Source organism: Meriones unguiculatus, chromosome 8, assembly GCF_030254825.1.
Source record: "Meriones unguiculatus strain TT.TT164.6M chromosome 8, Bangor_MerUng_6.1, whole genome shotgun sequence".
Classification (NCBI taxonomy): domain Eukaryota; kingdom Metazoa; phylum Chordata; class Mammalia; order Rodentia; family Muridae; genus Meriones; species Meriones unguiculatus.
The window spans coordinates 15,777,065-15,799,484 of NC_083356.1; the positions used below are offsets into that span (position 1 = coordinate 15,777,065).

The 22,420-nt window shown below is 49.6% G+C and overlaps 1 protein-coding gene across 5 annotated transcripts in view; it reads right to left on the reverse strand.

Annotated features, from left to right (window-relative positions):
• Positions 1 to 8,216: 8,216 nt before the first annotated feature.
• The window catches only part of Tbc1d22a (TBC1 domain family member 22A), a 275,967-nt gene continuing 261,763 nt past the window's right edge, over positions 8,217 to 22,420 (reverse strand). For all 5 annotated transcript variants that reach the window (XM_060388866.1, XM_060388865.1, XM_060388863.1 and 2 more), the window contains one exon: positions 8,217 to 9,903. In XM_060388866.1, coding sequence (XP_060244849.1) covers positions 9,775 to 9,903 — 129 coding nt within the window. In that variant the 3' untranslated portion in view covers positions 8,217 to 9,774. The remainder of the gene's footprint in view (positions 9,904 to 22,420) is intronic.

Genomic DNA, 22,420 nt, shown 5'->3' on the forward strand with positions numbered 1-22,420 from the left:
AGAATAAAAGCTATTCTGAGTTTGGGTCACTAAACTGACAGGGCTTGCTTACAGGCATTTAATGAACTAAGCCAAAGGGGAAGAGAGATTTTTCTTCTTCCAAATCAGAATCTAGTCCAAACCCACAAAAAAGGGAATGTGCCCAGCCTCCACCTGCCTATCTGTCTTCCTAGCTGCCTACACAGAAACTTCATTAGCCCAGCAGGGGTCAGAAGCTGAAAATTCAAAATGAATAACATCACTAATGCAGGAATTAGCCACTCAGTTAAAGCCCCACTTGTCAGGATTCCACAGGACTGTAAGGCCCAACTCCATGATCACATATGACCTAGCCATCTCAGGCTGGTCAGAAGCCAGGCTGTGTGTTCAGCTGCTGTGCTGGAGCCCCTGTCTCAGAGGCCACTGTGCTCCTGGATTCTGACCATGGCATTGGTAGAGTACCATGAGGCCATCTGAACTGTGTCAGACAGGAAGGGCTCTCAGACCAGACCCCAAGTCATTCATTGATTATTGTTTTTCAGAGTTTTCAATTTCTTCTTGAGTCAGCTTTTGGAATTTGTATCTTTCTACTTCAACAAGTTTTCTAATTCTGGGCTTCCTCCTCCTCCTCCTCCTCCTCCTCCTCCTCCTCCTCCTCCTCCTCCTCCTCCTCCTCTTCTTCTTCTTCTTTTCATCCTCCTCCTCCTCTCCTTCATCCTTTTTTTTTCTCCTAGTCTTTATGCCAGAGAGCTTTGAGCCTGACTCGGAGAATAGATACACTCTCACCTGCCAGCTGCTGGGGTTGTTAGCAAAGGTTGTGAAGCTTTTAGGAGGCGGAGCCTTCTGAGGAGGAAGGTGAATCACTGGAAGTGGGTTCCTGGGGACAGACCTTCAGGCTTTATGTCTGAGCCTCACTTCCTGATGCTCTGCTTTCTCAGTGTAACCAGGCAGGCTCCTGTTGCTATGCCTTCTTCGCCAAAATGGGCAGATACCTCTAGAACTATGAGTCAAAATAAACCCTTTCTTCTCTGAGTTCCTTTTGACAGAGTATTTTATTACAGCAATGGAAGAGAAACAAAGGCAATTGTTATAAACAATAGGTATACAAATCAACCACTTACAATAATAAATCATAAAAATTTTATTTTGAAACAACTCTTTAATAGACATATAATCTTACCAGTTATTGAAGACTGAAGCAGATCTGCATGCTAATGAGATGGACTGTTTATTTTTACATAAAGATTAAGTCTTGGCTGAATATTTTATACTGCAGGATACAGATTATCTTCAAGTTTTTTGCAGAGTTGACCGATGTTTTGATTTTATAACCGTCAATACTGAGAACACTGCTTCACACAAATGCATAGAACAAAATGGAAGAAGTGTATTTAGGGCCATTTCAGAAATTGTTGGAAAGCCTGTCTTAATTCCAAGCCAAAATTCATTTAATGATTTTTTTAATCGCTCCAGTCAACAACTTAAGCAGCAGTTTTAAAGATCCACCATTCAAACACAACACAGTCCACTGTTGTGCTGATTTTTACATGCTCGGAGGAGTGGCAGTAGGAAAAAGGTGAAATACCTGTGGTGTGTGTGTGTGTGTGTGTGTGTGTGTGTGTGTGTGATGTGTGATTTACAGTGATTTACAGTGTGTCTGGAACAGCAGAAAGCTTTGCACTTGCAGTAAGGACACTGCAGTTCACAGTGTTGGCATGGTATATCAACTCAGGGCGCAGGCAGCTTTGGCTGGTTCTGAGTGGTGTGTGTGTGGTGTGTGTGTGTGTGTGAGATTTACAGTGTGTCTGGAACAGCAGAAAGCTTTGCACTTGCAGTAAGGACACTGCAGTTCACAGCGTTGCCATGGTATATCAACTCTGAGCGCAGGCAGCTTTGGCTGGTTCTGAGTGGTGTGTGGATGTGCCTAGTGCAAGGGGCTCATGCTGGGCGTTCAGAACTGAGGCTGCAGTGAAGCCGAAAGAAGGGAGATGGCCCAGCGCTGCAGAAACACGCACATTTGCCACGCATTTGACTTTGCATTCATTGGTGGTTGCCGCACATTCAGAAACCTCTACTACATCACTTTTTCAAACCCCACATTCTGTTAAGTGACCTCCTACAGGGGTGTGACCCACAGCTGGGTTCTAAACTCACAGTCACTAGGATACAGCCATGCTTTCTCCAGCTAATAGATTGCAGTTTTTAGAGCGATTTGGGGATTGTAACATAACTCAGCAAAAGCACAGCATTTCCCCAAACCCCTCCTCGTGCCCCACAGGACTTCCCTGTATCAACATCCCAGACAGTGACATGGTTGACTCAGTAAAGCATACCACCCAAAGTCCTCCCAGGACCTTGGGCTCTCTCTTGGTGGCCTGTGCTTTGGGAAAAATGTATGCCCGCCTCGCCCATCACAGGTGCAGAATGGTCTCCTTGCTGAAGACCTTCTGTGACCTCTGTGACAAGTGCTCTGGCTTCTGACCACCACCCATCTTCCTGAGTGTCCACAGCTTGCCGTTTCCAGAACTGGCTTTGCTCACTGAATGCATAAGCTCCTTTCCCACAGTCCCCAAAGACAACGCCACCGTGCAGAGGTACCATACTGGCACATTGGCCTCTTAAACAAGATCTTTGAGCCCCCCCCCCTTCGGTAATGACAAATAAATGCTGCCTGTGGGTTTGGACTGACCATTAAGTTCCCAAGTCAACTGGCCATTCTTGGGGCACACCGTGGAGTCTGATGTGCCAAGACTGTGTTTAGTTTGGAAGACACCACCAAACTATGCCCAATGTGGTCACACCTGCTCTTCCTGCCTGTGGTGAATGAGCCTTCCTGGGCTACCACATCCTCACCTATACCCAATTTGGATAAACTGTTTTCCTTTGTTTGAGACGGGCTTTCTCTGCATAGACCTGGCTGTCCTGGATCAATCTGTCACTGATCTGAACTTTGACCTTTCTAACAGGTGTTAGGGGTACCTCACTGTTTACATAGTTCTGTTTAATAGTTCTCAAATGACATATGGAAGAGGGGGGAAGGGAGCCAGAGGTGGGAGAAAGGTCAGATGGGGCTGAGGGTGGAGGAGGGACGAGAAGGGGAGTTGAGGGTGGGGTGAAGTAAGGGTGGGTGAGGGTTAGAAATGTGATGGGGTACGTGGTTTAGAGGTCTTCACCTCTAAAGGTGATGGGGTAAAGGTAGAGACGAGGGTAGGGTGGGGGTAGGATGAGTTGAGAGCGGAAGTTGGGGTGTAGGTGGGGCCAGGGTGTGTTTCACTGGCTCAGGCATCCGGCAGCAATGGCTGAAGAACCACACTGCTAAGCCCTGTTGAAGAGTACTGGGAACCCACAATACCTCTCATAGCCACATAGGCAACTTAAACGAAAAAGGAAGCCACGTCCTCTGCAAAAAGGGAGTAAACGGATCATGTTAATCCACGCACTGGCTATAGGCAACCACTGAAGTCATGCTTTAAAAAATTTTAATGATTAAGGGTGGTGCCTCTGCCACCAGCACATCCAGACCTCCCCGGTGGCCTCTGTCTGAGATGCAGAAGGGCAGAGAGGTGGCCAGACAGGCACACTTGAGTCATGAATACGAAAGGTGGCCGCACAACCCGCCCTGCAATGGCCAGGCTAACCAGCCGTCTCCAGGGAGGTGGGGAGTGAGAGCCTCATACCTTGCTGTGTGAGAAGGTGATTTGTCAGGTCCGATTACTGTGACAGATAGCCACCATCTGGTCCTACATTCCCACTTCTAGACAAATGCTCGGCCCAGCGGTGGGCTCGGGCCCTCCAGGAGATGCACACACAGATGTTGTGAGCCCACTGTTTCTAACAGCTCCAACTAGAAACATCCCAGACGCCCACCAGAGTGACGGATCAGCTGCGCTCTCTCCGCATAGTGTCAAGCTACCCAGCAATGGGGAGGCCAAAGAAACTGTCCATATCAGTGTATGATGAGGGCCCGTGGGATGGCTCAGTGGATAAAGGGGCCTGTAGCCAAGCCTGCTGACCTAAGTACCATTCCTGGGACCCAGTCAACGGAAGGACACACTCAACTCCTGCAAGTTGTCCTTTGACTTCTACAGGACTTGCAAACACACACCCCAGCACACAGAAATAAATATGTGGTTTTTAAAAGTATATATTGTTCACTCTGTGCATACAATGAAGGCAAACTGCAGCATAAATGTTGGCTAGGGCGTGCGATATATGCATGCAAGGAGAGATCCTACAGGGTGGACCTGCTCTGTATACCCACCTCACGATAGTCCCCTGCTGGGCACTTGGTGATCATTTGCTGAGTGTTATAGGGAGGTCATACCCCCTGCAGCTGTGACCAACTTGACAGCGTCAAAGCAGAGACCAAGCTTTGTCTCAGCAGAAGCTTCATGAAGAATGGAGGCTAAGCATGTTTTAGTTTTCTACTGCCGTGCAACATATGAGGCCAGCTGGCCAGGGGTCAGCTGGCAGGTACCAATGGACACAGATTTCCCAGGTCAGGCAGTGGGTACTGACTGATGGGCACAGACATCTCAGCATGTTGCTTGTCTTCTGGAAGGCCATTTTGCTGTGCTGTGCTGTGCTAACTTCTATTAACTACCAGTAACCACATGTGTCAAGGAACTCTGGGCAGTTGAGGGGGGTCAAGCAGACCAAGGGGCCAAAGAACCTGAGTCCGATCCCTGGAACCCACGTGGCAGAAGGAGAAAACTGAGCCCTGTAAGTTGTCCTGTCATTTCCACTTTCCACGGCAGGTGTGCACACACACTAGATAATTTTTTTAAATGATGCTAAGGAATTTCAGTGACCCCTCAGCAGAGAGCATGCTTGTTCAGCGTGGCTATTGCCCTCATTCCCTGAGCTTTTTGACTTCAGGCAGGTCCTGCAGCCTAGGGGTTCCTCTTCCTGTTCCAGTCTGGGTCTGTCTTTACACTGGTTTTGCCATTGGAATAGGATTCAACCCTTTGTCACACCCAACTATAAGAACAGCCATCAACTTTTAATCAGCGCACTTAGAAGGGCTGCAAATTTCATGGGCCAATCTTTTGGCTGAGAGTTCATTTGCACATACACAATTTTTATTTTCTTCAGAGAGTAATTATCCTTCTGGGCAAGGCTCCACTTCTAAGCTGTGTTCTGTTTGACTATGCAGTGTGTTATATCTGCCAGTGTCATTCTTGGCTGTCAACCTGACTACATCTCAGACTAACTAAAACCCAAACAGCTGGAGGCATTTTTCTTAATGAAATCATTTGAAGTGGGAAGACCCACCTTTAATCCAGATCTTTTGAGGTGGGAAGCTCCACCTTAAACCTGGACACCTTCTGCTGGTAGCCTATATGAAAGATACAGAAGAGGGACACTTGCTCTGTTTACCTGCTTGTCCTAGCTCTCACTGACAAGTCCATTCATTCACTGGTATTGGAGGCTTCTTCAGGATACTGGTGTATACTCAAGACCAGCTGAGACATCCAGCCTCATGGACTACGGGATCCTCTGCATTTATTTTGGTAGACAGCTGGACTGTTGGACAAGCTGGACTATACCACGTAAGCCACTGTAATAAATCAGCCCCTATCAGTTCTGTCCCTCTACAGAACTCTAATACAGGTACTGTATTAAGGTCCGAATCTTTGCAGCATAGTTGGCATCGACAGTATGATGCCTCCAGTTTTGCTTTCAGCTCATTGGGCAGGCTGAGTTTTACATTCCATATGTATTCTCAGGGTGTTTTCTTTCTGCCAGCTCTGAGGTTGGGACTGTGGCAGGGGATTTACTGCAGTGTGTAAATGAAGACATTAACAATCTTGACTCTTCAGGCCATGGACACAAGGCATCTTTTGGTGTAGCCATGCCTTCATCAATTTTTTTTCATCAATGCTTTAGCCTTTAGGATAATAGTTCTCTTACCTTCTTGGTTACATTTATTACTATTTTATGTTGTATTTTACTTTATTGTAACCATTGTAAATGGGGTAGTTCTCTTGATTTCTTCCTCTGAGTTTACTCCTCTTACAGCAAATGCTATTTTAATTTGTTTAGCAGTTCTAAGTTCTCTCTTTTGGTAGCATGTGTTGTCATGCAACAGCAAATAGGTACAGGTTAATTTCTTCTTTCTGCCTTGTTTTTAACTTCTCTCATCACCTTGTCCAGGAAGGACTTTCAGCAGTAGGCTGAGTACCTTGAGTGTTGTGCTGAGTACTTCCAGTGTTGTACTGAGTACAAATGGCAAGAGGGGTTAGCCTTCCTTGTCTCCGTCCAGGCCTTAAAAGAAAAGGTTCCTTTACTCTGCCGTGGAATAGTGTTGGGTGTGGGCTCCTCACACAGAGCCTTCACCCTGAAGAGGTCTATCCCTCTACTCTGAAAACAATTCCTCTATAACCAATTTGAATAAATTTGATTTGTTTTGTTTCTCAACACAGTTTCTCCATGTGGCCCTGGCTATCCTGGAACTCACTCTGTAGATCAGGCTGGCCTCCAACTCAGAGATCCGCCTGACTCCACCTCCGAGTGCTGGGATTAAAGGCGTGAGCCACCACCATCCAGCTTAGAATGTTTTTAATTATGAAAGAATAGTGAATTTGTCAACTGCTGTTCCTGCATGGGTCACACGGCCTTTTCACTCTGTTAATCTAGCATAGCACATTTACTGGTATGCTGAAGTTGAGCCAACTTTGCATGCAGGAAACAAATCCTACTCAGTCCTCATGGACTGTATTTCCATGTTATGAATTCATGGACCACTCAGGATTTTCCTCGGCACCTTTATCTTTTCTTTTCAGGGACCCTGACCTGTAATATAATTGTCTTATGATGTTTGTGTCTGGTTTTGGTACCAAGGAGACTGAATGCTGGCCTTCTAAATGGAGTTTGGAAATGTTCCCTCCTTTTTCAGTGTTTTTAAGGAATGTAAAAAAGACTGGTGTTAGCTCTTGAAATACTCAGAAGAATCCGGCAATAAAGCCACCTGGCCCCACACTTTCCTCTGATGGAGACATTAACCAGTTTCAGTCTGTCAATGAAATGGAGTCACAGGCCCATTCATCTGTGTGCCTCTGGAGCTATCTCCTGCTAAGCATCTCCCACACTAGGAGCTGCAGAGTGGGTATGGCAGGCCTCCAAGTCAGATGGGGCAAACATGTGTGGCCCAGTGTGAACGGAGTGTCACACTGGAGGGAAGATTGTCTGGGGTGAAAGATGAGTGAGCCACTGCCGAGAAGGAAGGGTAGGGAGGCTCCAGAAGGGGCCTGTATTCAGGCCTTCCCTTCCTGCAGGCAGACCCCGGGGGTTGCCCTGAGCTGCTGGCCCAGGGTGGCACAACCTGGAGGCCATGTGGCTGCACCTGAGACGGGGCCTCTTTTTCTGCAGATCATCTCTACGCTCCCATGGAAGACCTGCGTGATTGGCCCCCAAATGATCAAGTCATCCCAGGACAACCCTCCCTCCTCCAACACGACTGCCCGTGGCAGAGGTCTGACTGCCCCATGGGGTCACTTCTAGCATCTAACGGCAGGAGAGCTAGGTAGACAGGGTCTTTTCTTTGGATTGGGTGTGCTGGGTACCACTCAGGGTGGGGCTTGTCTAGGAACCCTGGGCCACAGGCACCTGTGCCAGGCAGGGAAGACCTCAAGCAGGGGTTGAGCAGCATTCTTGAAGTCCTTCACCTGTCTGCTGGAGGTCGTCTTATACAGGGTAGGGTGACATGCCCCGAGTTCCTGGGGGTATGCAGGAGGGGCCCAGATCCCAGGGCCAAACCAGTAAGGCTTTTTACAACAGGGACTTAGAATTGCCTCTTGTCCAGAGCCTGGCAGAGGATTTGGTCGCCTAGCACTTATTTTGCTGGCTCCTGGGAAAATCCAGAATGCACTTTAGAGGATCAGAGCCAGGTCTGTTTCCTACCGCAATTCCCAGCAAGTGGCTTCCCCATGTCACCTGGACAAGGTACTCCTTCCTCTTCTGAGGTCCCACGCATGTCAGCAAGACCACAGTACTGCTGTGACCAAGGAAAGGCCTAAAGCACAAGGACCAGTGTTGGGACAGACCTGAGCCTTGAAGAGTGAGTCAAGACAAAGCTGGCAAGGCAGCTCAATGGGTAAAGAAGCTTGCCACCAAGCTTGACATCTTGAGTTTGATTCCCGATACAAGTTGTGCTCTGACCTTTACACTTGGGCCATGACACAGGTGCACAAACCCTCTCCCCCAAATAAATGCAATAAAAAAATGTAAAAACCATGGGCCTTATGAAGTGTCTTTATTTTGTGTTTCCAACACATCACATTCAAAGCACACATCCTGCCTGGCTCAGCTCATGGCTCAGACGCAAGACTGTTGCCAGCATCCCTTACACCCAGTCAAGCATTTGCACACATGAAAATACATTCAGGGCTCAAGTTAACCCCATGGGTCCTTGTCATCCTATATATTAAAAAACAAAACAAAACACGGTGGGCCAGATCTTTATGACCCTGCCCTTCCTGCTGAGGGGTGATCAGCACCATGGAAGGGTCAGGAAGGATGGCGCTTCCCCACAGAGCCACACTGAGGCAGCTTTCCTCACAACTGGGTGTCCTTCACCCAGGACAGGCACTGGTTTGAGGGATCATGTTCCCCTGCTGATCCTGAACATGGACTGCCTGCACAGCCCTCTGATGTCATGCCCCATCTGACTCAAGAAGATCTGAACAGAAGCAGGCACACGTCTTCCATGTGTCTTTCCTACAGCCTCGGGCAGTGTCTTAGTGCCTGGGCAGTGGTGTGCTGCTCCTGAAGAAGGGACAGGTCAGAGAGCGGGCCCCAGTGGGTAACTGAGGGCAAGAGCTTGCTCTAGGAGTCTGAGACTCTTGCCCTACAGGTAGACTGGTGGTCCTTGGGAATCCCACCTCACAGAGGCCAGGCGGCCTGGGGCAGACCTGGAAGCGCCTGTGAGAAGCCAGTCTGAGGGCCCTGGAGTAGCCCAGCAACATGAGGCAAAGGCTCCAAACCAGTATAGCATGAAGGGACCCCAGGCCAGCAGCCCCTGGCTATTCCTATCCATGGAGTGGTGGGAAGAGGCTCCATGTACAATGCTGGGACTGCAGAACCACTCATTCCTATCCTATCATGGCCAAGTGTGGGCCTGTGAGACAGTCTCTGGGGCCCTGACTGACAATAACCCCTGCCTACCTGAGGGTTCTTTGACCCCTCTCCCTGCAAGGACAGGGAGTAGGGTAATTAAAGACAGAAAGTAAGGTGACTGTGAGAAGTCTCCGCCTGCTCTGGCCTCTCCTTGTTCCGCAGCCTCCCACGACCCAACTCCTGATCTAGCCGGGTTTAAATCAGGTCAAGCCTAAACATGGCGACCATTAGAGGCTCTGTGTGCAAAAATCCTAGCTTAGTCCAAAGCATGCTCAGCATTTTGTCTGGACTTTATTCTTTCACGACAGAATGGATTTGTGCATTTCATAGCAGGCCTGAGATGGCTGCCCACCCCTGCCTGGCACCCATACAGCAGGCCTCTCTGAGGGAAACTTCCTCTTGGCTGTCTGAGCTGAGGGCCCAAGGAAGGGCATTTGGCAAGGAAGGGCCAGGGTGAGGAACACTCCTGGCCACACTGAGCTTCTGAAGCTAAGATTCTCTCCTGGGCTCTCTTTGGTATCTCATCAAACTGAGGCTGCCTATCCTGCTAGTCCTGGACCATACCAGGGCCCATTCTGCTAGGCAACACCAGGAAAGGACCAGGCCAGAGGCCAGCGACTGCTCAGGCAGGGAGGGGATACTGTTCCCAGGGTGAGGCCACTGCCATGGGCCCCAAGCTCACTTCTTGTAGTGATTGGGGGCATCTGCGAAGGCAAACTTGAGGCGATATGCCTCGGCCAGCAGCAGGCTGACGTCCTGGTCATCCCAGCTGGCAGTAGGCAGGTTCTGGAGGAAGAGCAGCAACTCCTGGGGGAAGAGACAGACAGTTAGGGAGAGCCCAGGGCTGGAGGCCTGGTCCCAGCAGCACACACATGGGAGAACTCAGTCATAGTAGGAGAGAAGCAGGGGCAGTGCCCTCAGCTGTTGTGGCCCTACCCACTCACTCAGCCTTGAACCCCACCCAGCCAGACTCTGGCTTTTACAGTCTTATCTGCCACCCAGCTCAGCTTCTGAGAAGCCACTGTGGGTCTTCCCAGCACTGCAGTTGTGATCCCTTTATCAGTAGTTTATCAGGCCCCCTTTTCAGCTGTGAAACCCTTGATATTCCAGGGAGACAGCAGCAGTCATCCCCGTGGCCAGAGGTCTTTCATGGGCCAGACTGCAGGAGAATTCTGAGAATCCAAAGATTCCCTGAGACCAGAGAGCAACACATGACTTCTCTCTAATAGTCGGAGGCACACACTTCCTTGTGTATCAGGTGACCACCTCAGGTCTCAGCAATGTGCTACCACAAGGCAGAGTGAGCATAGAGGCCCCGCAACAAAGCCACCTCTGTCCCATATTCCTCCCGAAGACCAAAGGTAACAAGTTCTGACAAAGAGGGACTGGGCAGCAAGATGCCCAACTGAGCACCTAGAGACAATCATCCATGTTACCTAGAAGCCCAGGGACCTCCTTTGGTCTGCCGGCCAATGGAATGACACATGGACCATGTCCAGCACCAGAGAGGCACACGATGAACCCACTAGACACTCCTGCATGCAGGGAGCACATGGCAGACACGCACTGCACATAGCAGGCATGTACCGAACACACTGAACATGTACTGCATACAGTGGGCACACAGTAGACACCCAATACACTCGGTGGACACACACCGACATGTACTGCACACCGTATTCACACACTGGGCAGCTGCTGCCACTGTCATTCAGTTCTGACATCAAGGATGAAAAGCTCTGCTTTGGGATTTCCATGCTACATCTCCTTTGCTTTATCCAAACCCCAAGTCTGTACTGGGCCATTACTCAGAGTGGGGGCTTGGGGACACTCCCCACATCTCAGGGATGTCTGAGAGTGAAGAGCTTGGAACTAAAGACAGACAATACTGAGACAGCAGTTACTAACAACAAATGATGCCAGCAATAGAAAAAAAAAAAATTGCAAGGTCTTGGGGGTAATACAGTAAGTAACACGCAAGTGACCCCCACATATCATGGCATCAACAGCTTGGCCTGTCCTATCAGATGACAGCTCACATACAGAGTCTCTGGAACTTCATCAAGGACAGGGCGGGTCCTGGGAGACTGCAATACTCGGAGGAATCAAGCAGACAGTGGCCTTGGAGGTCTATGTGGTTATGACACATTTGCACAGAAGAGTCTCCAAAGAGGAATGGCTGGGAATGGCAGGCCACCCCTGCCAGGGAGCAGTACACTCCTTCCCAATGGTTCTTCAGACTCTAGTTCTACAGGACTTGGGCCCTGAAGTCATCCTGCTCCAGCTCCAGACAGCTGACAAGAGACAGAGAACAGCTGGCCTCAAAAGAGCACAGCTCAGCAGGGCCTGCTTCCCAGACCCTGACCCACCAAGATTCCAGATAGCTACTTAGATAGCCTGAGCTGCCCATTAATGTGGGCTAGGATAGCATGGTTGGGATGGGTAGAACCAGGAGAGGCCACAGTAGTGCTCAGGACAGTAGCGCAGGCTTGGCTCTGCCCCATCATGCCCAACCGAGTTAAGAGGGAACCTCCAGCAGCCCCAGGGCTGCACAGCCCAATCACGAGAGCCAGGACGTTCTCTAATCGCCATTTACTGTTGCTCCCCCGCCTCTATTTCCTTTGCATTTTGGATACCTTCTGTGGGCCTTTAAATTGAATTCATGGAGCAGGTCTCCCTGGCAGCATGTCCTCGGGGACACATCAACATCAGTCTACTGTCTTCCACCATTAGATGCAACTTACACGGATGCCAATCCAATTCTGAGCAGGTCATAAATAAATACCTTTGGTTTTATTTTTAATCCACTTCGCTTCATATTATCATGACCTCGCTACTTGCAAGGTGAGAAGCAATACCCTCCCATTATGGTAACTTACCGACTCCACTGCACACTCAATTTCAGAATCTAATTTAGTCCCCCAAGTTCACTGGATGGAGGGAGAATGGAAATGCCCGGCTCTTCACGGCCTGCAATGCTAAAGAAGGAAAAATCTATCCAGGTGACCTTTAAGGCAGGCAAAGAACACAGACAAACATGGCCTTAAATACAGATTTCTTCTTTTAAAAAGGCTTGTCTTCCTGCTGCGGCAGGCAGGAGTGAGTGTTTCCCATCTGGGGAACATGGTGCATTTATTAGAGACTGTTGTCCATCACTGACTTGGTACAGGAGGCAATCAGTAACTTGCGAAGCCGTGGCCGGCTGTGAGTGTGCAGTGGGGGGTTATACACCTGTCTTTCTCAGCTAGGCCTGTCTTTCATTGAACAAAGGAGGGCCCCTGTGTAGTCTGCGGTCAGTGAGGAACCAAAAGTGATAGAACCCATTGCACGTCCTGTGGGTCAGTGCTTCTCAGCTCTGAGCGTATGTTCAGAGATGTGGTCACTTGAGGAACTCTAGATGCTTACTAATGCCCATGACACAGCCCAGGTAGACATCCCAGATGAGTGGGATTAGGGCCTCAATGGTGGCCTTTGGCCATGTTCTGGACACTATGGTTCTCCAACAGGACAATATAGGTCCAGACAGTCCATTCTACAGAGCAGCCTGGTCAGGGTGTGCTCTGAGAGCAGGGTACACCGCGCCTCGCCTCAGGCACTGGCACTTTGGAAGATGCTGGGTCAAGCCCCACAAGCCAGGCTGCTTCAGCCTGCTCCGTGTGAAGTGCTAAAGGATGCCCTCTCTAATAGCCTTGCTGCCGTATCTGGCCCTTGGGGAGGCTCCAAGAGACAAGGCTCCAAAGAAACTGGCTGTCTGCTGCTTGACAATGAGTTTATCTGTCTAGGGGGTCAGTGCTTTGCAGTGTTGTATGCACAGGGCGATCACTCCTGAACACAGGTCCCTTCAGGGAGGACAATGTGTGTACATACACACGTGGGGGACACAAGACAATCTTGGGTGCTGCTCTCAGGAGCTGTCTACCTCAGAGACCTGGAGCTCACTGTAGGATCAGGGTAGGCTGGCCAGCCAGCAAGCCCCAAGGATGTGCCTGTGTCCACCTCCCCGGTGTTAGGATTACAAGCACATACCACTGGACTTAGCCCTTTATACACGGGTTGTGAGGGTCCAACCTGGGTCCTCATCAGCACTTTATCAACTGAGCCATGTCCTCAACCATGAGGCAGGCTTAAGAAAACAATCAAGACCTGTTTGGCAGAATACTCAGAGATTGAGGATAGTAGCACCTTGCTTTCCTGCTGGAGTACTGGCTGCAACAGGGATAAGGCAGGTTCTATGAAAATGAACTGCCATTAAGGGCTGTGATGTTGCCGTGGGTAGGAATCCACCACCCCAGGGAGCCACTGTGCCTGCACACCCTCCAGTGTCTGTCACTCTTACAAGCTGGCTACCCTGCATGCTTGCACCACCCTTGCTGTTCCTGAGGCCACAGAGAGACAGAAGGTAGTGCCCTTCATATCGCTAAACCCGCCTTTCCCATTCCAACCTAGATGCAAAATGAATTGAATTTAATTAAAAACATTTCCAAAGGGCTGACCAGGGCATGAATGGCTAAGTAAACAAACCACCGTGCCTCTGTCCTGGGAAAACCCCAGCCAACCTTCAGGGCAGGTGCACTCTGGCTGACTAAAAGCAGTGTTCTCTAAAGTATTCTTGCACACAGCCTACCTTGGCCTGATGGCAGTTCATATAACTCTTCTAGTGGATAATATATACCTGAGTTGGGTGAGGAGCACCACTGCCTGCCAGCACTAGGGTCATAGACACCAAGCTCCAAGACACAAGGCTTCTTATACAAAAGGCAAAATGTACCCGGCCCTGGGAGGTACCAATGTGGCCCTCCCCTGCACCCTGCAGAAATGTGTTGGTGACAGCTATCATGGCATGACCAGAACCCACTGGACTCTAGTCAGGGTACATTAGGACTCTCTGGAGAGGGAAACAGAGGGTAAAGAATATGCAGGATAGACCCAGTTTCTGCTTCAGGACTGTGATGAAATGCAGGAGGCCATGGGCTGAGCCAGTGACCAGGCAGGGTTAGGATGTGGGGTACAGCACTGCAGCTTCCAGCTGGATGTTCCACATAAGAGTTGAAGAGAAAGGTATCAGCCCAGGACTCCCACAGCCACAAAGACCTGTAAGAGCAAAGTGCTAAAACAATGGGACAGAGCTATGTGACCAGCCACATTGGCCATAGAGTGGCTGCCAGTGTTATAATGAACCAGACACTATCTGAACTCCTGGGCACACCTTGGCCTCCATGCTCTAGGACACTGCTGTCTGTGGATGGGGGTATGTTGGCAGTATGTGTTTATATTACCTTTCCATATGACCACACGGATTCACAGGCATGTCTGATTGGCTCTGATGTGACTGGTGGTGACAGGGAAGAAGGTGGACTTTATTTTTTTTTTTTAAACACCTGTCTCTTTTCTAACCTTTTCAAAATAACATGCATTAGCAAAAGCTAAACAGAAGGTCTACTTTGAATCAAGGGGTGGCCTGATTGCTGCTAGATTTGCCATGTCCACACTGGACTGCTCTTGTTTATGCCCTCTAACGGTGTCTCTGTCTGGCTACAGAGGTTCTCTATTTACAGGGGTGGGGAGAAAGCCTGGGCAGTGTCCTCCAGCTAACAGGATGAGAAGGCCGAATCATTCATTCACTGGGAATTTCCCAGGTGGACAGAGGTCTGTCCCTTACCCCTGGGCCAGCCCTGCAGTAACAGGAAGTAAAGAAATGAACAGGGATCATGTTTAGCAGAAGCCAATGTGACCTGTGACTGAGCCACAAGTGACTGAGTGGCATGCCTGCCTGGATGCTATGGGCCACAGGACATCTGAAATGGGGTGATGTGTGCTGCTGCCAGAACCTGTATGCATTTTGGATAATGGGTACAGACAAAAGGAGGCAAAGATTTTCTTCAGTAGTTCTATATGGAATGCAGGTTAAAATGAGAGCATTCTGGCTTTGCTGAATTAAATAAAGGGTTTTGTTAAACTTCATTACACTAAACTTTTTAATTAGCATAAAAATGGGTTTCATCATGGCATTTTCATGCATACAGATAACTGTAGCTCACTCTTATTCTCAGCCCTACTTCTGCTTTCATATCCTGCACAGATAGTTAGGCCCAGAGTAACTGCACAGAGGAAACCCTAGCTACCAGCCTGTATTATTAGTCAGGATGCTCTAGAGGAAGAGAACTTAGAGAATGGCTCTATCTATCTATCTATCTATCTATCTATCTATCTATCATCTACCTATCTCTATAATATATAGAGAGATATACATTTGTGTGTGTGTGTGTGTGTGTGTGTGTGTGTGTGTGTGTGATTTAGTAAGCTCTGATACCAGTGAAGGAATAGACTTGCCAGCAGGAAGAAGCGGGCAGAATAAAAGCTTTCTTCTTCCATGTTCTTTATATAGGCTGCCAGCAGAATGTGTGGCACAGATTAAAGGTGAATTTTCCTATCTCAAAAGATCTAGACTAAAGGTGTGTATTCCCACCTAAAAGAGACAGATTAAAAATGGACCTTCCCACTTCAGATGATTTAATTAAGAAAAAAAAAAATTCACCACAGGTATACCCAGCTCCTTGGGTTTTAGTTAATTCCAGATCTAATCAAGTTGACAGGCAAGAATAGCCACCACACACCTTCTCTTGTCCCTCTGTCCCTTTTCATTTCCTTTTTTCCCCCTTTTAATGGAGGAAAGATTTATTTTGGCTCATTTTTTATGCCCCTCCCCTAGTCCACTGATAGGTGAGGTCTTCCTCCCCTTAAGTGGTGCCAGTTGTGTAGTGTGGGTTTATAGTTCCAGCACTTGAAGTTGAGGTGGAAGGAATCCAAGTTCAAGGCTAGCCTGGGCCATATGTAAAAACCTTATCCAAGAAAACAAAGATAAATGCATGAATGAATGCATCTCCTAGTGGCTCTGCCCTGAGTCTTACTGCTTCCTGGCGCCCCTGGGCCCTGTGTGTAGAAAGACTGTGGGCGTGGAGGCCAAGCTCATCAGCAGTTCCTGCACTGCAGAGAACACACAGGTCTGCTTAAAGCTACTCAAGCCTGAGGTTTACAAATTGCCAACATGCAAAGATGAACAAATTAATCAGGACAGGGCTAAAAGGGCCTGCTTGTCTCTCCTCGTCGCTTTCCTCCCCGAGAAAGATGAAGGAGGGGCCTCCACCCTGTCACACGATGCAGGCATCAGGGTTAATTGGTTTAACCCACCTCCTATCCTGTTCAGCTCAACATTGTGCCTTGGCCAGAAATGCCGAGGACTGGAGGTGCTGCAAGGAGCCCATCTGCTCTTTGCCTGGAAAGAAGGCCCGGTGTCACTTGGGCCACTGCTGGAGACATACAGGACAGAGCACACGATTTCCTGGGAGGTGAGTTTTGGACTCCTTTCTCTCAAACTTGTCAGTCTTTCAAAATGAGGAAACTGAGGCATTGAAGATGGCTGGGAGTAGGAGGGGAGAGGAGTGTGTGGAAGGTACACCTCTAACAGAATGATACGGCCTGTCTTCATCTGCTCAGAAGGCAGAGGGAACAACCAGAGCCAGACAGGGAACAACATTATCCCTTTGAGGGCCACCCTGATATATAAGTGAGAGGAAAGGACCCCTCCAAGGAAGAGGATAGTTACCCAGAACCAGCCACACAGAGGAAGGACCCCAGGAAACCATGCCCAGTTTCCTTGCTGCCTTCACAATGGCCCTCAGTGACCATCAACCATGGTCCCCTCCTCAGGGCAGAGTTGGGGGGTGGGGAGGAGCAAACAGGAAACATATGAAGCACAACACACAGGTTCTGTTAAGGCGCTGCCCTTTCTGTACCCTCACTACTATAGCCCTGGCCATGTGAACCTTCACACAACCCCTTTACAGAGAAGGAAATGGAATCTGGGACCCAAGGTAGAGTGGGGCGAAGGTCAGGACAGAGAGCTGCCTGCGCCTGGCTCTGGGACCTGGACTTCTATGCCCTCCGCCTTCCGGGGGCTCACCTGTGCCTTAGCAGCTGTCTCTGGGTCACAATTCACCCTCATCCTCACTCTGGTCCCCAGCCTCTGAAGTCTCTGCAAACCTTGAGTTTAGAAAGCTGCAGGTCACAGCTCTGCTTAAACCCACAGACCTCAAGCAGAAGGACATTTGCACTCATCTACACTGGATTGCTGGGGCTGTGCCCACAGTCAACATGAAACATCTTCTTGTGGTAGGCACATGTGTAAAATGGAAGTGTGTGTGTGTGTGTGTGTGTGTGTGTGTGTGTGTGTGTGGTAGATTAGTGATACTCTGAAACAAATGGGCAAAAGACAGGAAGAGGTTCACAAAAACAGAAGGGCAAGCAGTCCTTAAGCCTGTGATGAGATCCTCTCAACAATGGATTGAGGACGACAACTTGGAGACATCAAGGGCCACCAGCAAGCCCGGCACAAACCCACAAGGTATAAGCCCACTCTGCGGGCAAGAACAGTTGCCACAGACCTGGAGCTACGGAGATGGCTCTGAAAGTGAAGTGCTTATTGCCCAAGCATGGGAATCTGAGCTGGGTCCCTAGCACCCATAGTAAGAGCAACGAGAACACAGGACATGGTGTGTGCTTGTAATCCCAGTGATGGAGGCAAGAGTCCTGGAACTTGTGGCCAACTGGCATCCCTCACTTCAAAAGCTCCATTCCCATGAGGTACCCAAGGCTGACGTGCATATTACATTTAGCATGCACACACACAGATCTGGGGAGAAATGGAGAGCATCTGGGTACTGGTTGGCAGCAGTGAACCTGAGTGAACGCTGCTGCTGTGGCCAAGGTCCCAGGCCTGTGTGCATCCGTGCATACAGACTACCTCGGACATTTCTCTTACTGCTGTGAACAACTGAGACAAACAACTCACTAGAGGAAGGGTTGTTTTACTCATGGCTTCAGAAGGTTTGGCCCATTATGGAGGGGGCCACAGTAGAGCAAGGCAGCCCTCACTTTGTTAGCCAGGAAGCAGAGCGAGGGCTGTGCTGGCTATATTTCCCCTTTTCCCATCAGTCCATTCGATGCGGCGGCCCCACATCTACAGTAGGTCTCTCCCCAGTTAAGTATTTTTGAAAACACTCTCACAGTGCCATTGGGAGGTATACCTCTCCAATCTCCTGGGCGATTCGAAGCCCAGTCATGTTGACCACGGCACTGTAAAGGTGCTGGTCTTAATGACTCACTTCCTGGTAGCTCACACCATGCTCAACCCCTGAACCCTTGACTATTAAATTGCTGAATAAGTTTTTCTGCTTGCCAAATCAAGGTGGTATTCACTCAACCATGTCTTCCATTTTTCTATATTTAAACTTCTTTAGTAAAAAAGTGTTAGAGAAAAAGACTACCCCTGCTGGTGAACAAAAAGCCTTGGCATAGCTCATACAATGGGGTGTTTATTTAGCACTTTAAAAATATGTTCTCAAGAGGCATGAAGATATACCAATATACCAGAGCATGATAGTAAGTGAGATGACAAGGGGGCTATGCTGGTACTCACAGTCCTTTTTATGGCAACAGAGGCAAAGTAGCAGGAAATGGTCCCTCTCTTGAAGAGCTGGGCTTGGGGTGGGAAGGGCTATCCTGTGGCTCCCTGTTTTAAAATGCTGTTTTCTAAGGGTTGTATTTTTGCAGTTGAGAGTACTCAAACCATGGTTTCCATTTTCCAAGGCGAGCCTAGCATTTCCTCCTCTATAGCTGGCCTGGCAGTGTCTCTTTACCAGCAGGACTAGGCAAACCCCATTGCACAGTGGAGGGACTCATGCCATGCCACATGCCCGGAAGAAGGGCTGCCTTTTCACTTTTCAATATTTGGCACCCACAAGGTTTCTTGAACTGATAATCATTCCAGAGAGTAGTGTGGAGCTACTCATGTGCATCCCTGCACACAGAGCATGAGGCTGACCAGCTTGCATTCACGGTTATGCTGGCCCCTATGGCACAGAGGATGCTGAGGGGAGGAGTGGGTAGTCAGGGACTGTTCTGCCTAAAACCTGTACCCACTGGATTTTCCCATGGGAGATGCCAGCCTCCTGAAACCTACATCTAGGATGCTCAGTGCTGTCGGGTGTGGGACACAGACTAATTATGACGGTTCTGGTAGGAGTAAGTCTCTGACTTGAGGGATTTCTGCCCAGGGAGCCAGGTACTAGCCTAGGGCAAGTGGTCCCAAGGAACTGCAGCTCAGGATTGCAGATGATATCAGCTAAAGGCTGCAGCCCCAGAGCTGCCCAAACCTACTAATAGGACAAGGCTGCAGTTCTGCAAGAATGGTAGGGCCTGACTTCTAAGGTCTCTGTGTAAGCTACAGTCATGACTGCTAGGCTACCCTCCTGACCCTGAGCTTGACCACCATGGCCTCTTAGTATAAACCTCCATTTGGTCCAGGAACTTAGAAGCTAGGAGTCTCAGTCGAAGCTGTCTGGGACTTCCTGTGTGGCCTCAGCTCAGGAGTACATAGAACAGGTCTTTTCTGTGGTACAAGAACCACAGGGTGGGAGGGCCACACTCAATATGCCCCCTGCCACATATCCATTGCAAGGCACAGACGGGGCTGCACAGGTTGTTCTATCCCTTGCTTTGTAGGGCCACTCAATAGCTATCATCCTGTAAACCAAAAGCAAACAAAACTTAATCTGGAGGCAGTGGCAGAGAAGAGACCATAGTAGGGCAGATGTGCTGCGCCTACACACTGCCTCTGTGGTAGGCACTCTGTCAGTGGTCTAAACCCATCCAACTAGGGATCTCTGCCTCCAACAAAGCCAGCGACTCAGAGTGGGCTGACCTCAGTGCACAATGGCACAGGTCCCCTTGCCTGTCTGGGTCTTAGCTGGCCTCATTCCTGCAGGAGGAGCTGTAGGGTCCATGGTATCCCCATTTGCCCCTCAGGGCCTGCTCACAGTGGACTCTGTCGCAGAAGTCCTTTCCTGCCTCACTCTTAGCCCAGCCCATGGGCTCTATCTCCAGCTCTGACAGTTGACTTCTTTGACAATCCAGTTATGAGTTTGAGAATCTTGTCAAGTTTGGGTCCAGATCAGGACTAAAAATAGGAGAATGACAGCTGGCTGGGACTGAGCAGTGGATACTGGCTGACCCTCTCTTGGACTGACATCCCACTCAGGGTGGAGAGAGGAAGAGATGTCTCAGCAGAGCCATCCTCTGAAGAGCCCACAACAGCACAGGGACATAACTGTCCTTGTAATTAATTTCATTTTTTTTTTTCCTAAAGAGAAAAACAGCATTTGGTACTGAAAGCAGGGCTGGCACAAAGGCTCCAGCAGAGCCGGCCTCACTTTCATCTCCCAGCACGCTGAGAGACTTCTGATCAACATACAGAGAATGCTCACATCCAAGCACTGCGATTAGAGTCTGTTTCATCCCAAGCAGGCTTCTTGCTTTGTGGCACCTAGGGCCAGGATGTGGCACCATGTGGTCCCCAGAGGCATCACTGGGGAAGGTGATGGGGCTTAAGGCAGGATGTGATCACAGGGAAGGAGCCTATGCCTCCACTCTTATCTACAAAGCAGCAGACTCACCGCCCTCACACCGGGATCCCTAGAGAGAGCGCCTGTGGAGAGGTCCTCTGTGAGGCCTCTGCCAGCTCCTAATCTCAGAGCTATCACTGGGAGGCAGATGTGGGGTGGACAGTGGGGGCCATGGCACTGTAGCTGTGGGTCTGGTATCCTGGGCCTTTCTCAGAGTAGCTGTCATTCCTCCCCAGTCTGACTCCAGGCCTATAGCCAGTGGCAGCTCCCAGCTTCGGGCAAGCTGGCTAGGAGACACAGAAGGCATCTGCAGGTTCCCTAGCCTCCCCAAAGCTCAGGTAGCCAGCCCTGACTCTGCTGGGCTATACACAGGGACAGGAGATACCTATTCTGGGGAGCCTCAGGCAATACATGGACATTCTCTGGTACTCAGGTCCTGCCATCATATCCATGAAACACCTCTGGTAATAGAGCAAGAATGTAGGAGGGCACAAGCCAAACCACTTGTCATCATCAGCAGGCAGTGGGAGGTGCAGTGAGAACATGGTCCTGGGCCTAAGCAGGCCTAGACTTGACCAGCCCATTCTGGCCACTCTGTCTCCTCTCTATTGGTTGCATTTCTACCCATTTATTTCTAGACTCCTCTACTCACAGTCCTCCAGCAGACCTCAAGTGCTGCCTTCCACCTTTCCATCAGGCCCAGCTTGTCTTTGCAACTCTGTTTTGGAAGTGACAGAGTGAACTCAGCCCAGCCATGAGAAGAAGCCCTTTGAACTCAGAGTGTGTGCAGTGCCAGGCAGAGCCACGCCAAGCACCAAGCCTCCTACTAAAATGAGAGCAAGGTACAGATTCAGCTTCTTAGACATACTCAAGGGCAGCTGGTGAATGTTGCTCCACCACAGCCCAAAGTGGAACTGCTACCAACAGGCAGGAAAGCCCAGAGGTGCAGCCAGTGCAGCCCTGCCCCTGTCACAGGGCTGTGTGGAAGACTCTAGTCTAAACAGGCTGCAGATGAAGCAGGACAGAACTGCTGGGCCAGGGCACCTGGGCTCTGTGTGACGTACGCTGACACCTACACACAGGACAGGACCTCTCATTCCTTTTATAAATATCTAAGGTTCAGCCTTCCATTCCTTGCTCATCAAGGGTTCTCTTTAACCCCAGGGCAAGATGGGACCTTCTAGGTAAGGCTGTCTGTGACCACAGAAGCCTGAAAAACTTTCAGGGAGATGACATTCCAGAATGGCCCCAAGCACAAGATGAAGCCAGGCCTAGCACTCACCACAACCCAGAAAACCAGCACAACTCAGTGCCCATCAAAACTCAGCAGCCAGCACAGCCCAGTGTTCCTTAGTTACCCAAGATTCCAGCCAAGGAATGGAGGCCTGTCCTTCAGAGTAGGTCATGAGAGAACTGGGTTTCAAGGCCCCTTCCTAGCAATGGCCCAACAGTGAAGGCTGCATTTCAAGGCTCATCACTGACTGTCATGGAGCTGAGTTCACAGGTTGACTAGGAAAATGGCATTTTCCTTATAATATACTTTGTAAAAGTTCTTCAATTTCTGGAGTTGTCCAGCTCTGAGTTCTCACATTGATTTTCTGCTGTTGGGGAAGCCAGGTGGAAAGACACACAGTGTGTGTGGGGTGGGGGGTCTGGGATCTGGAAAGGTCAGTTTCCACGTTAGTGCATCCAGAAAGCCATGACCTGTCTCAGTTGAGAATGTGGGAGTGAACACAAAATCCCTCACTAACCAAGAGCGTGAGAGGGCACCGAGTGTCACAGAAATCTCCTCAGTATGATCAGTGGTGTACTGGGAACGACAGTCCAGCCCTCACAGCCTTGCTGGCTGTGTACACATGGGAACC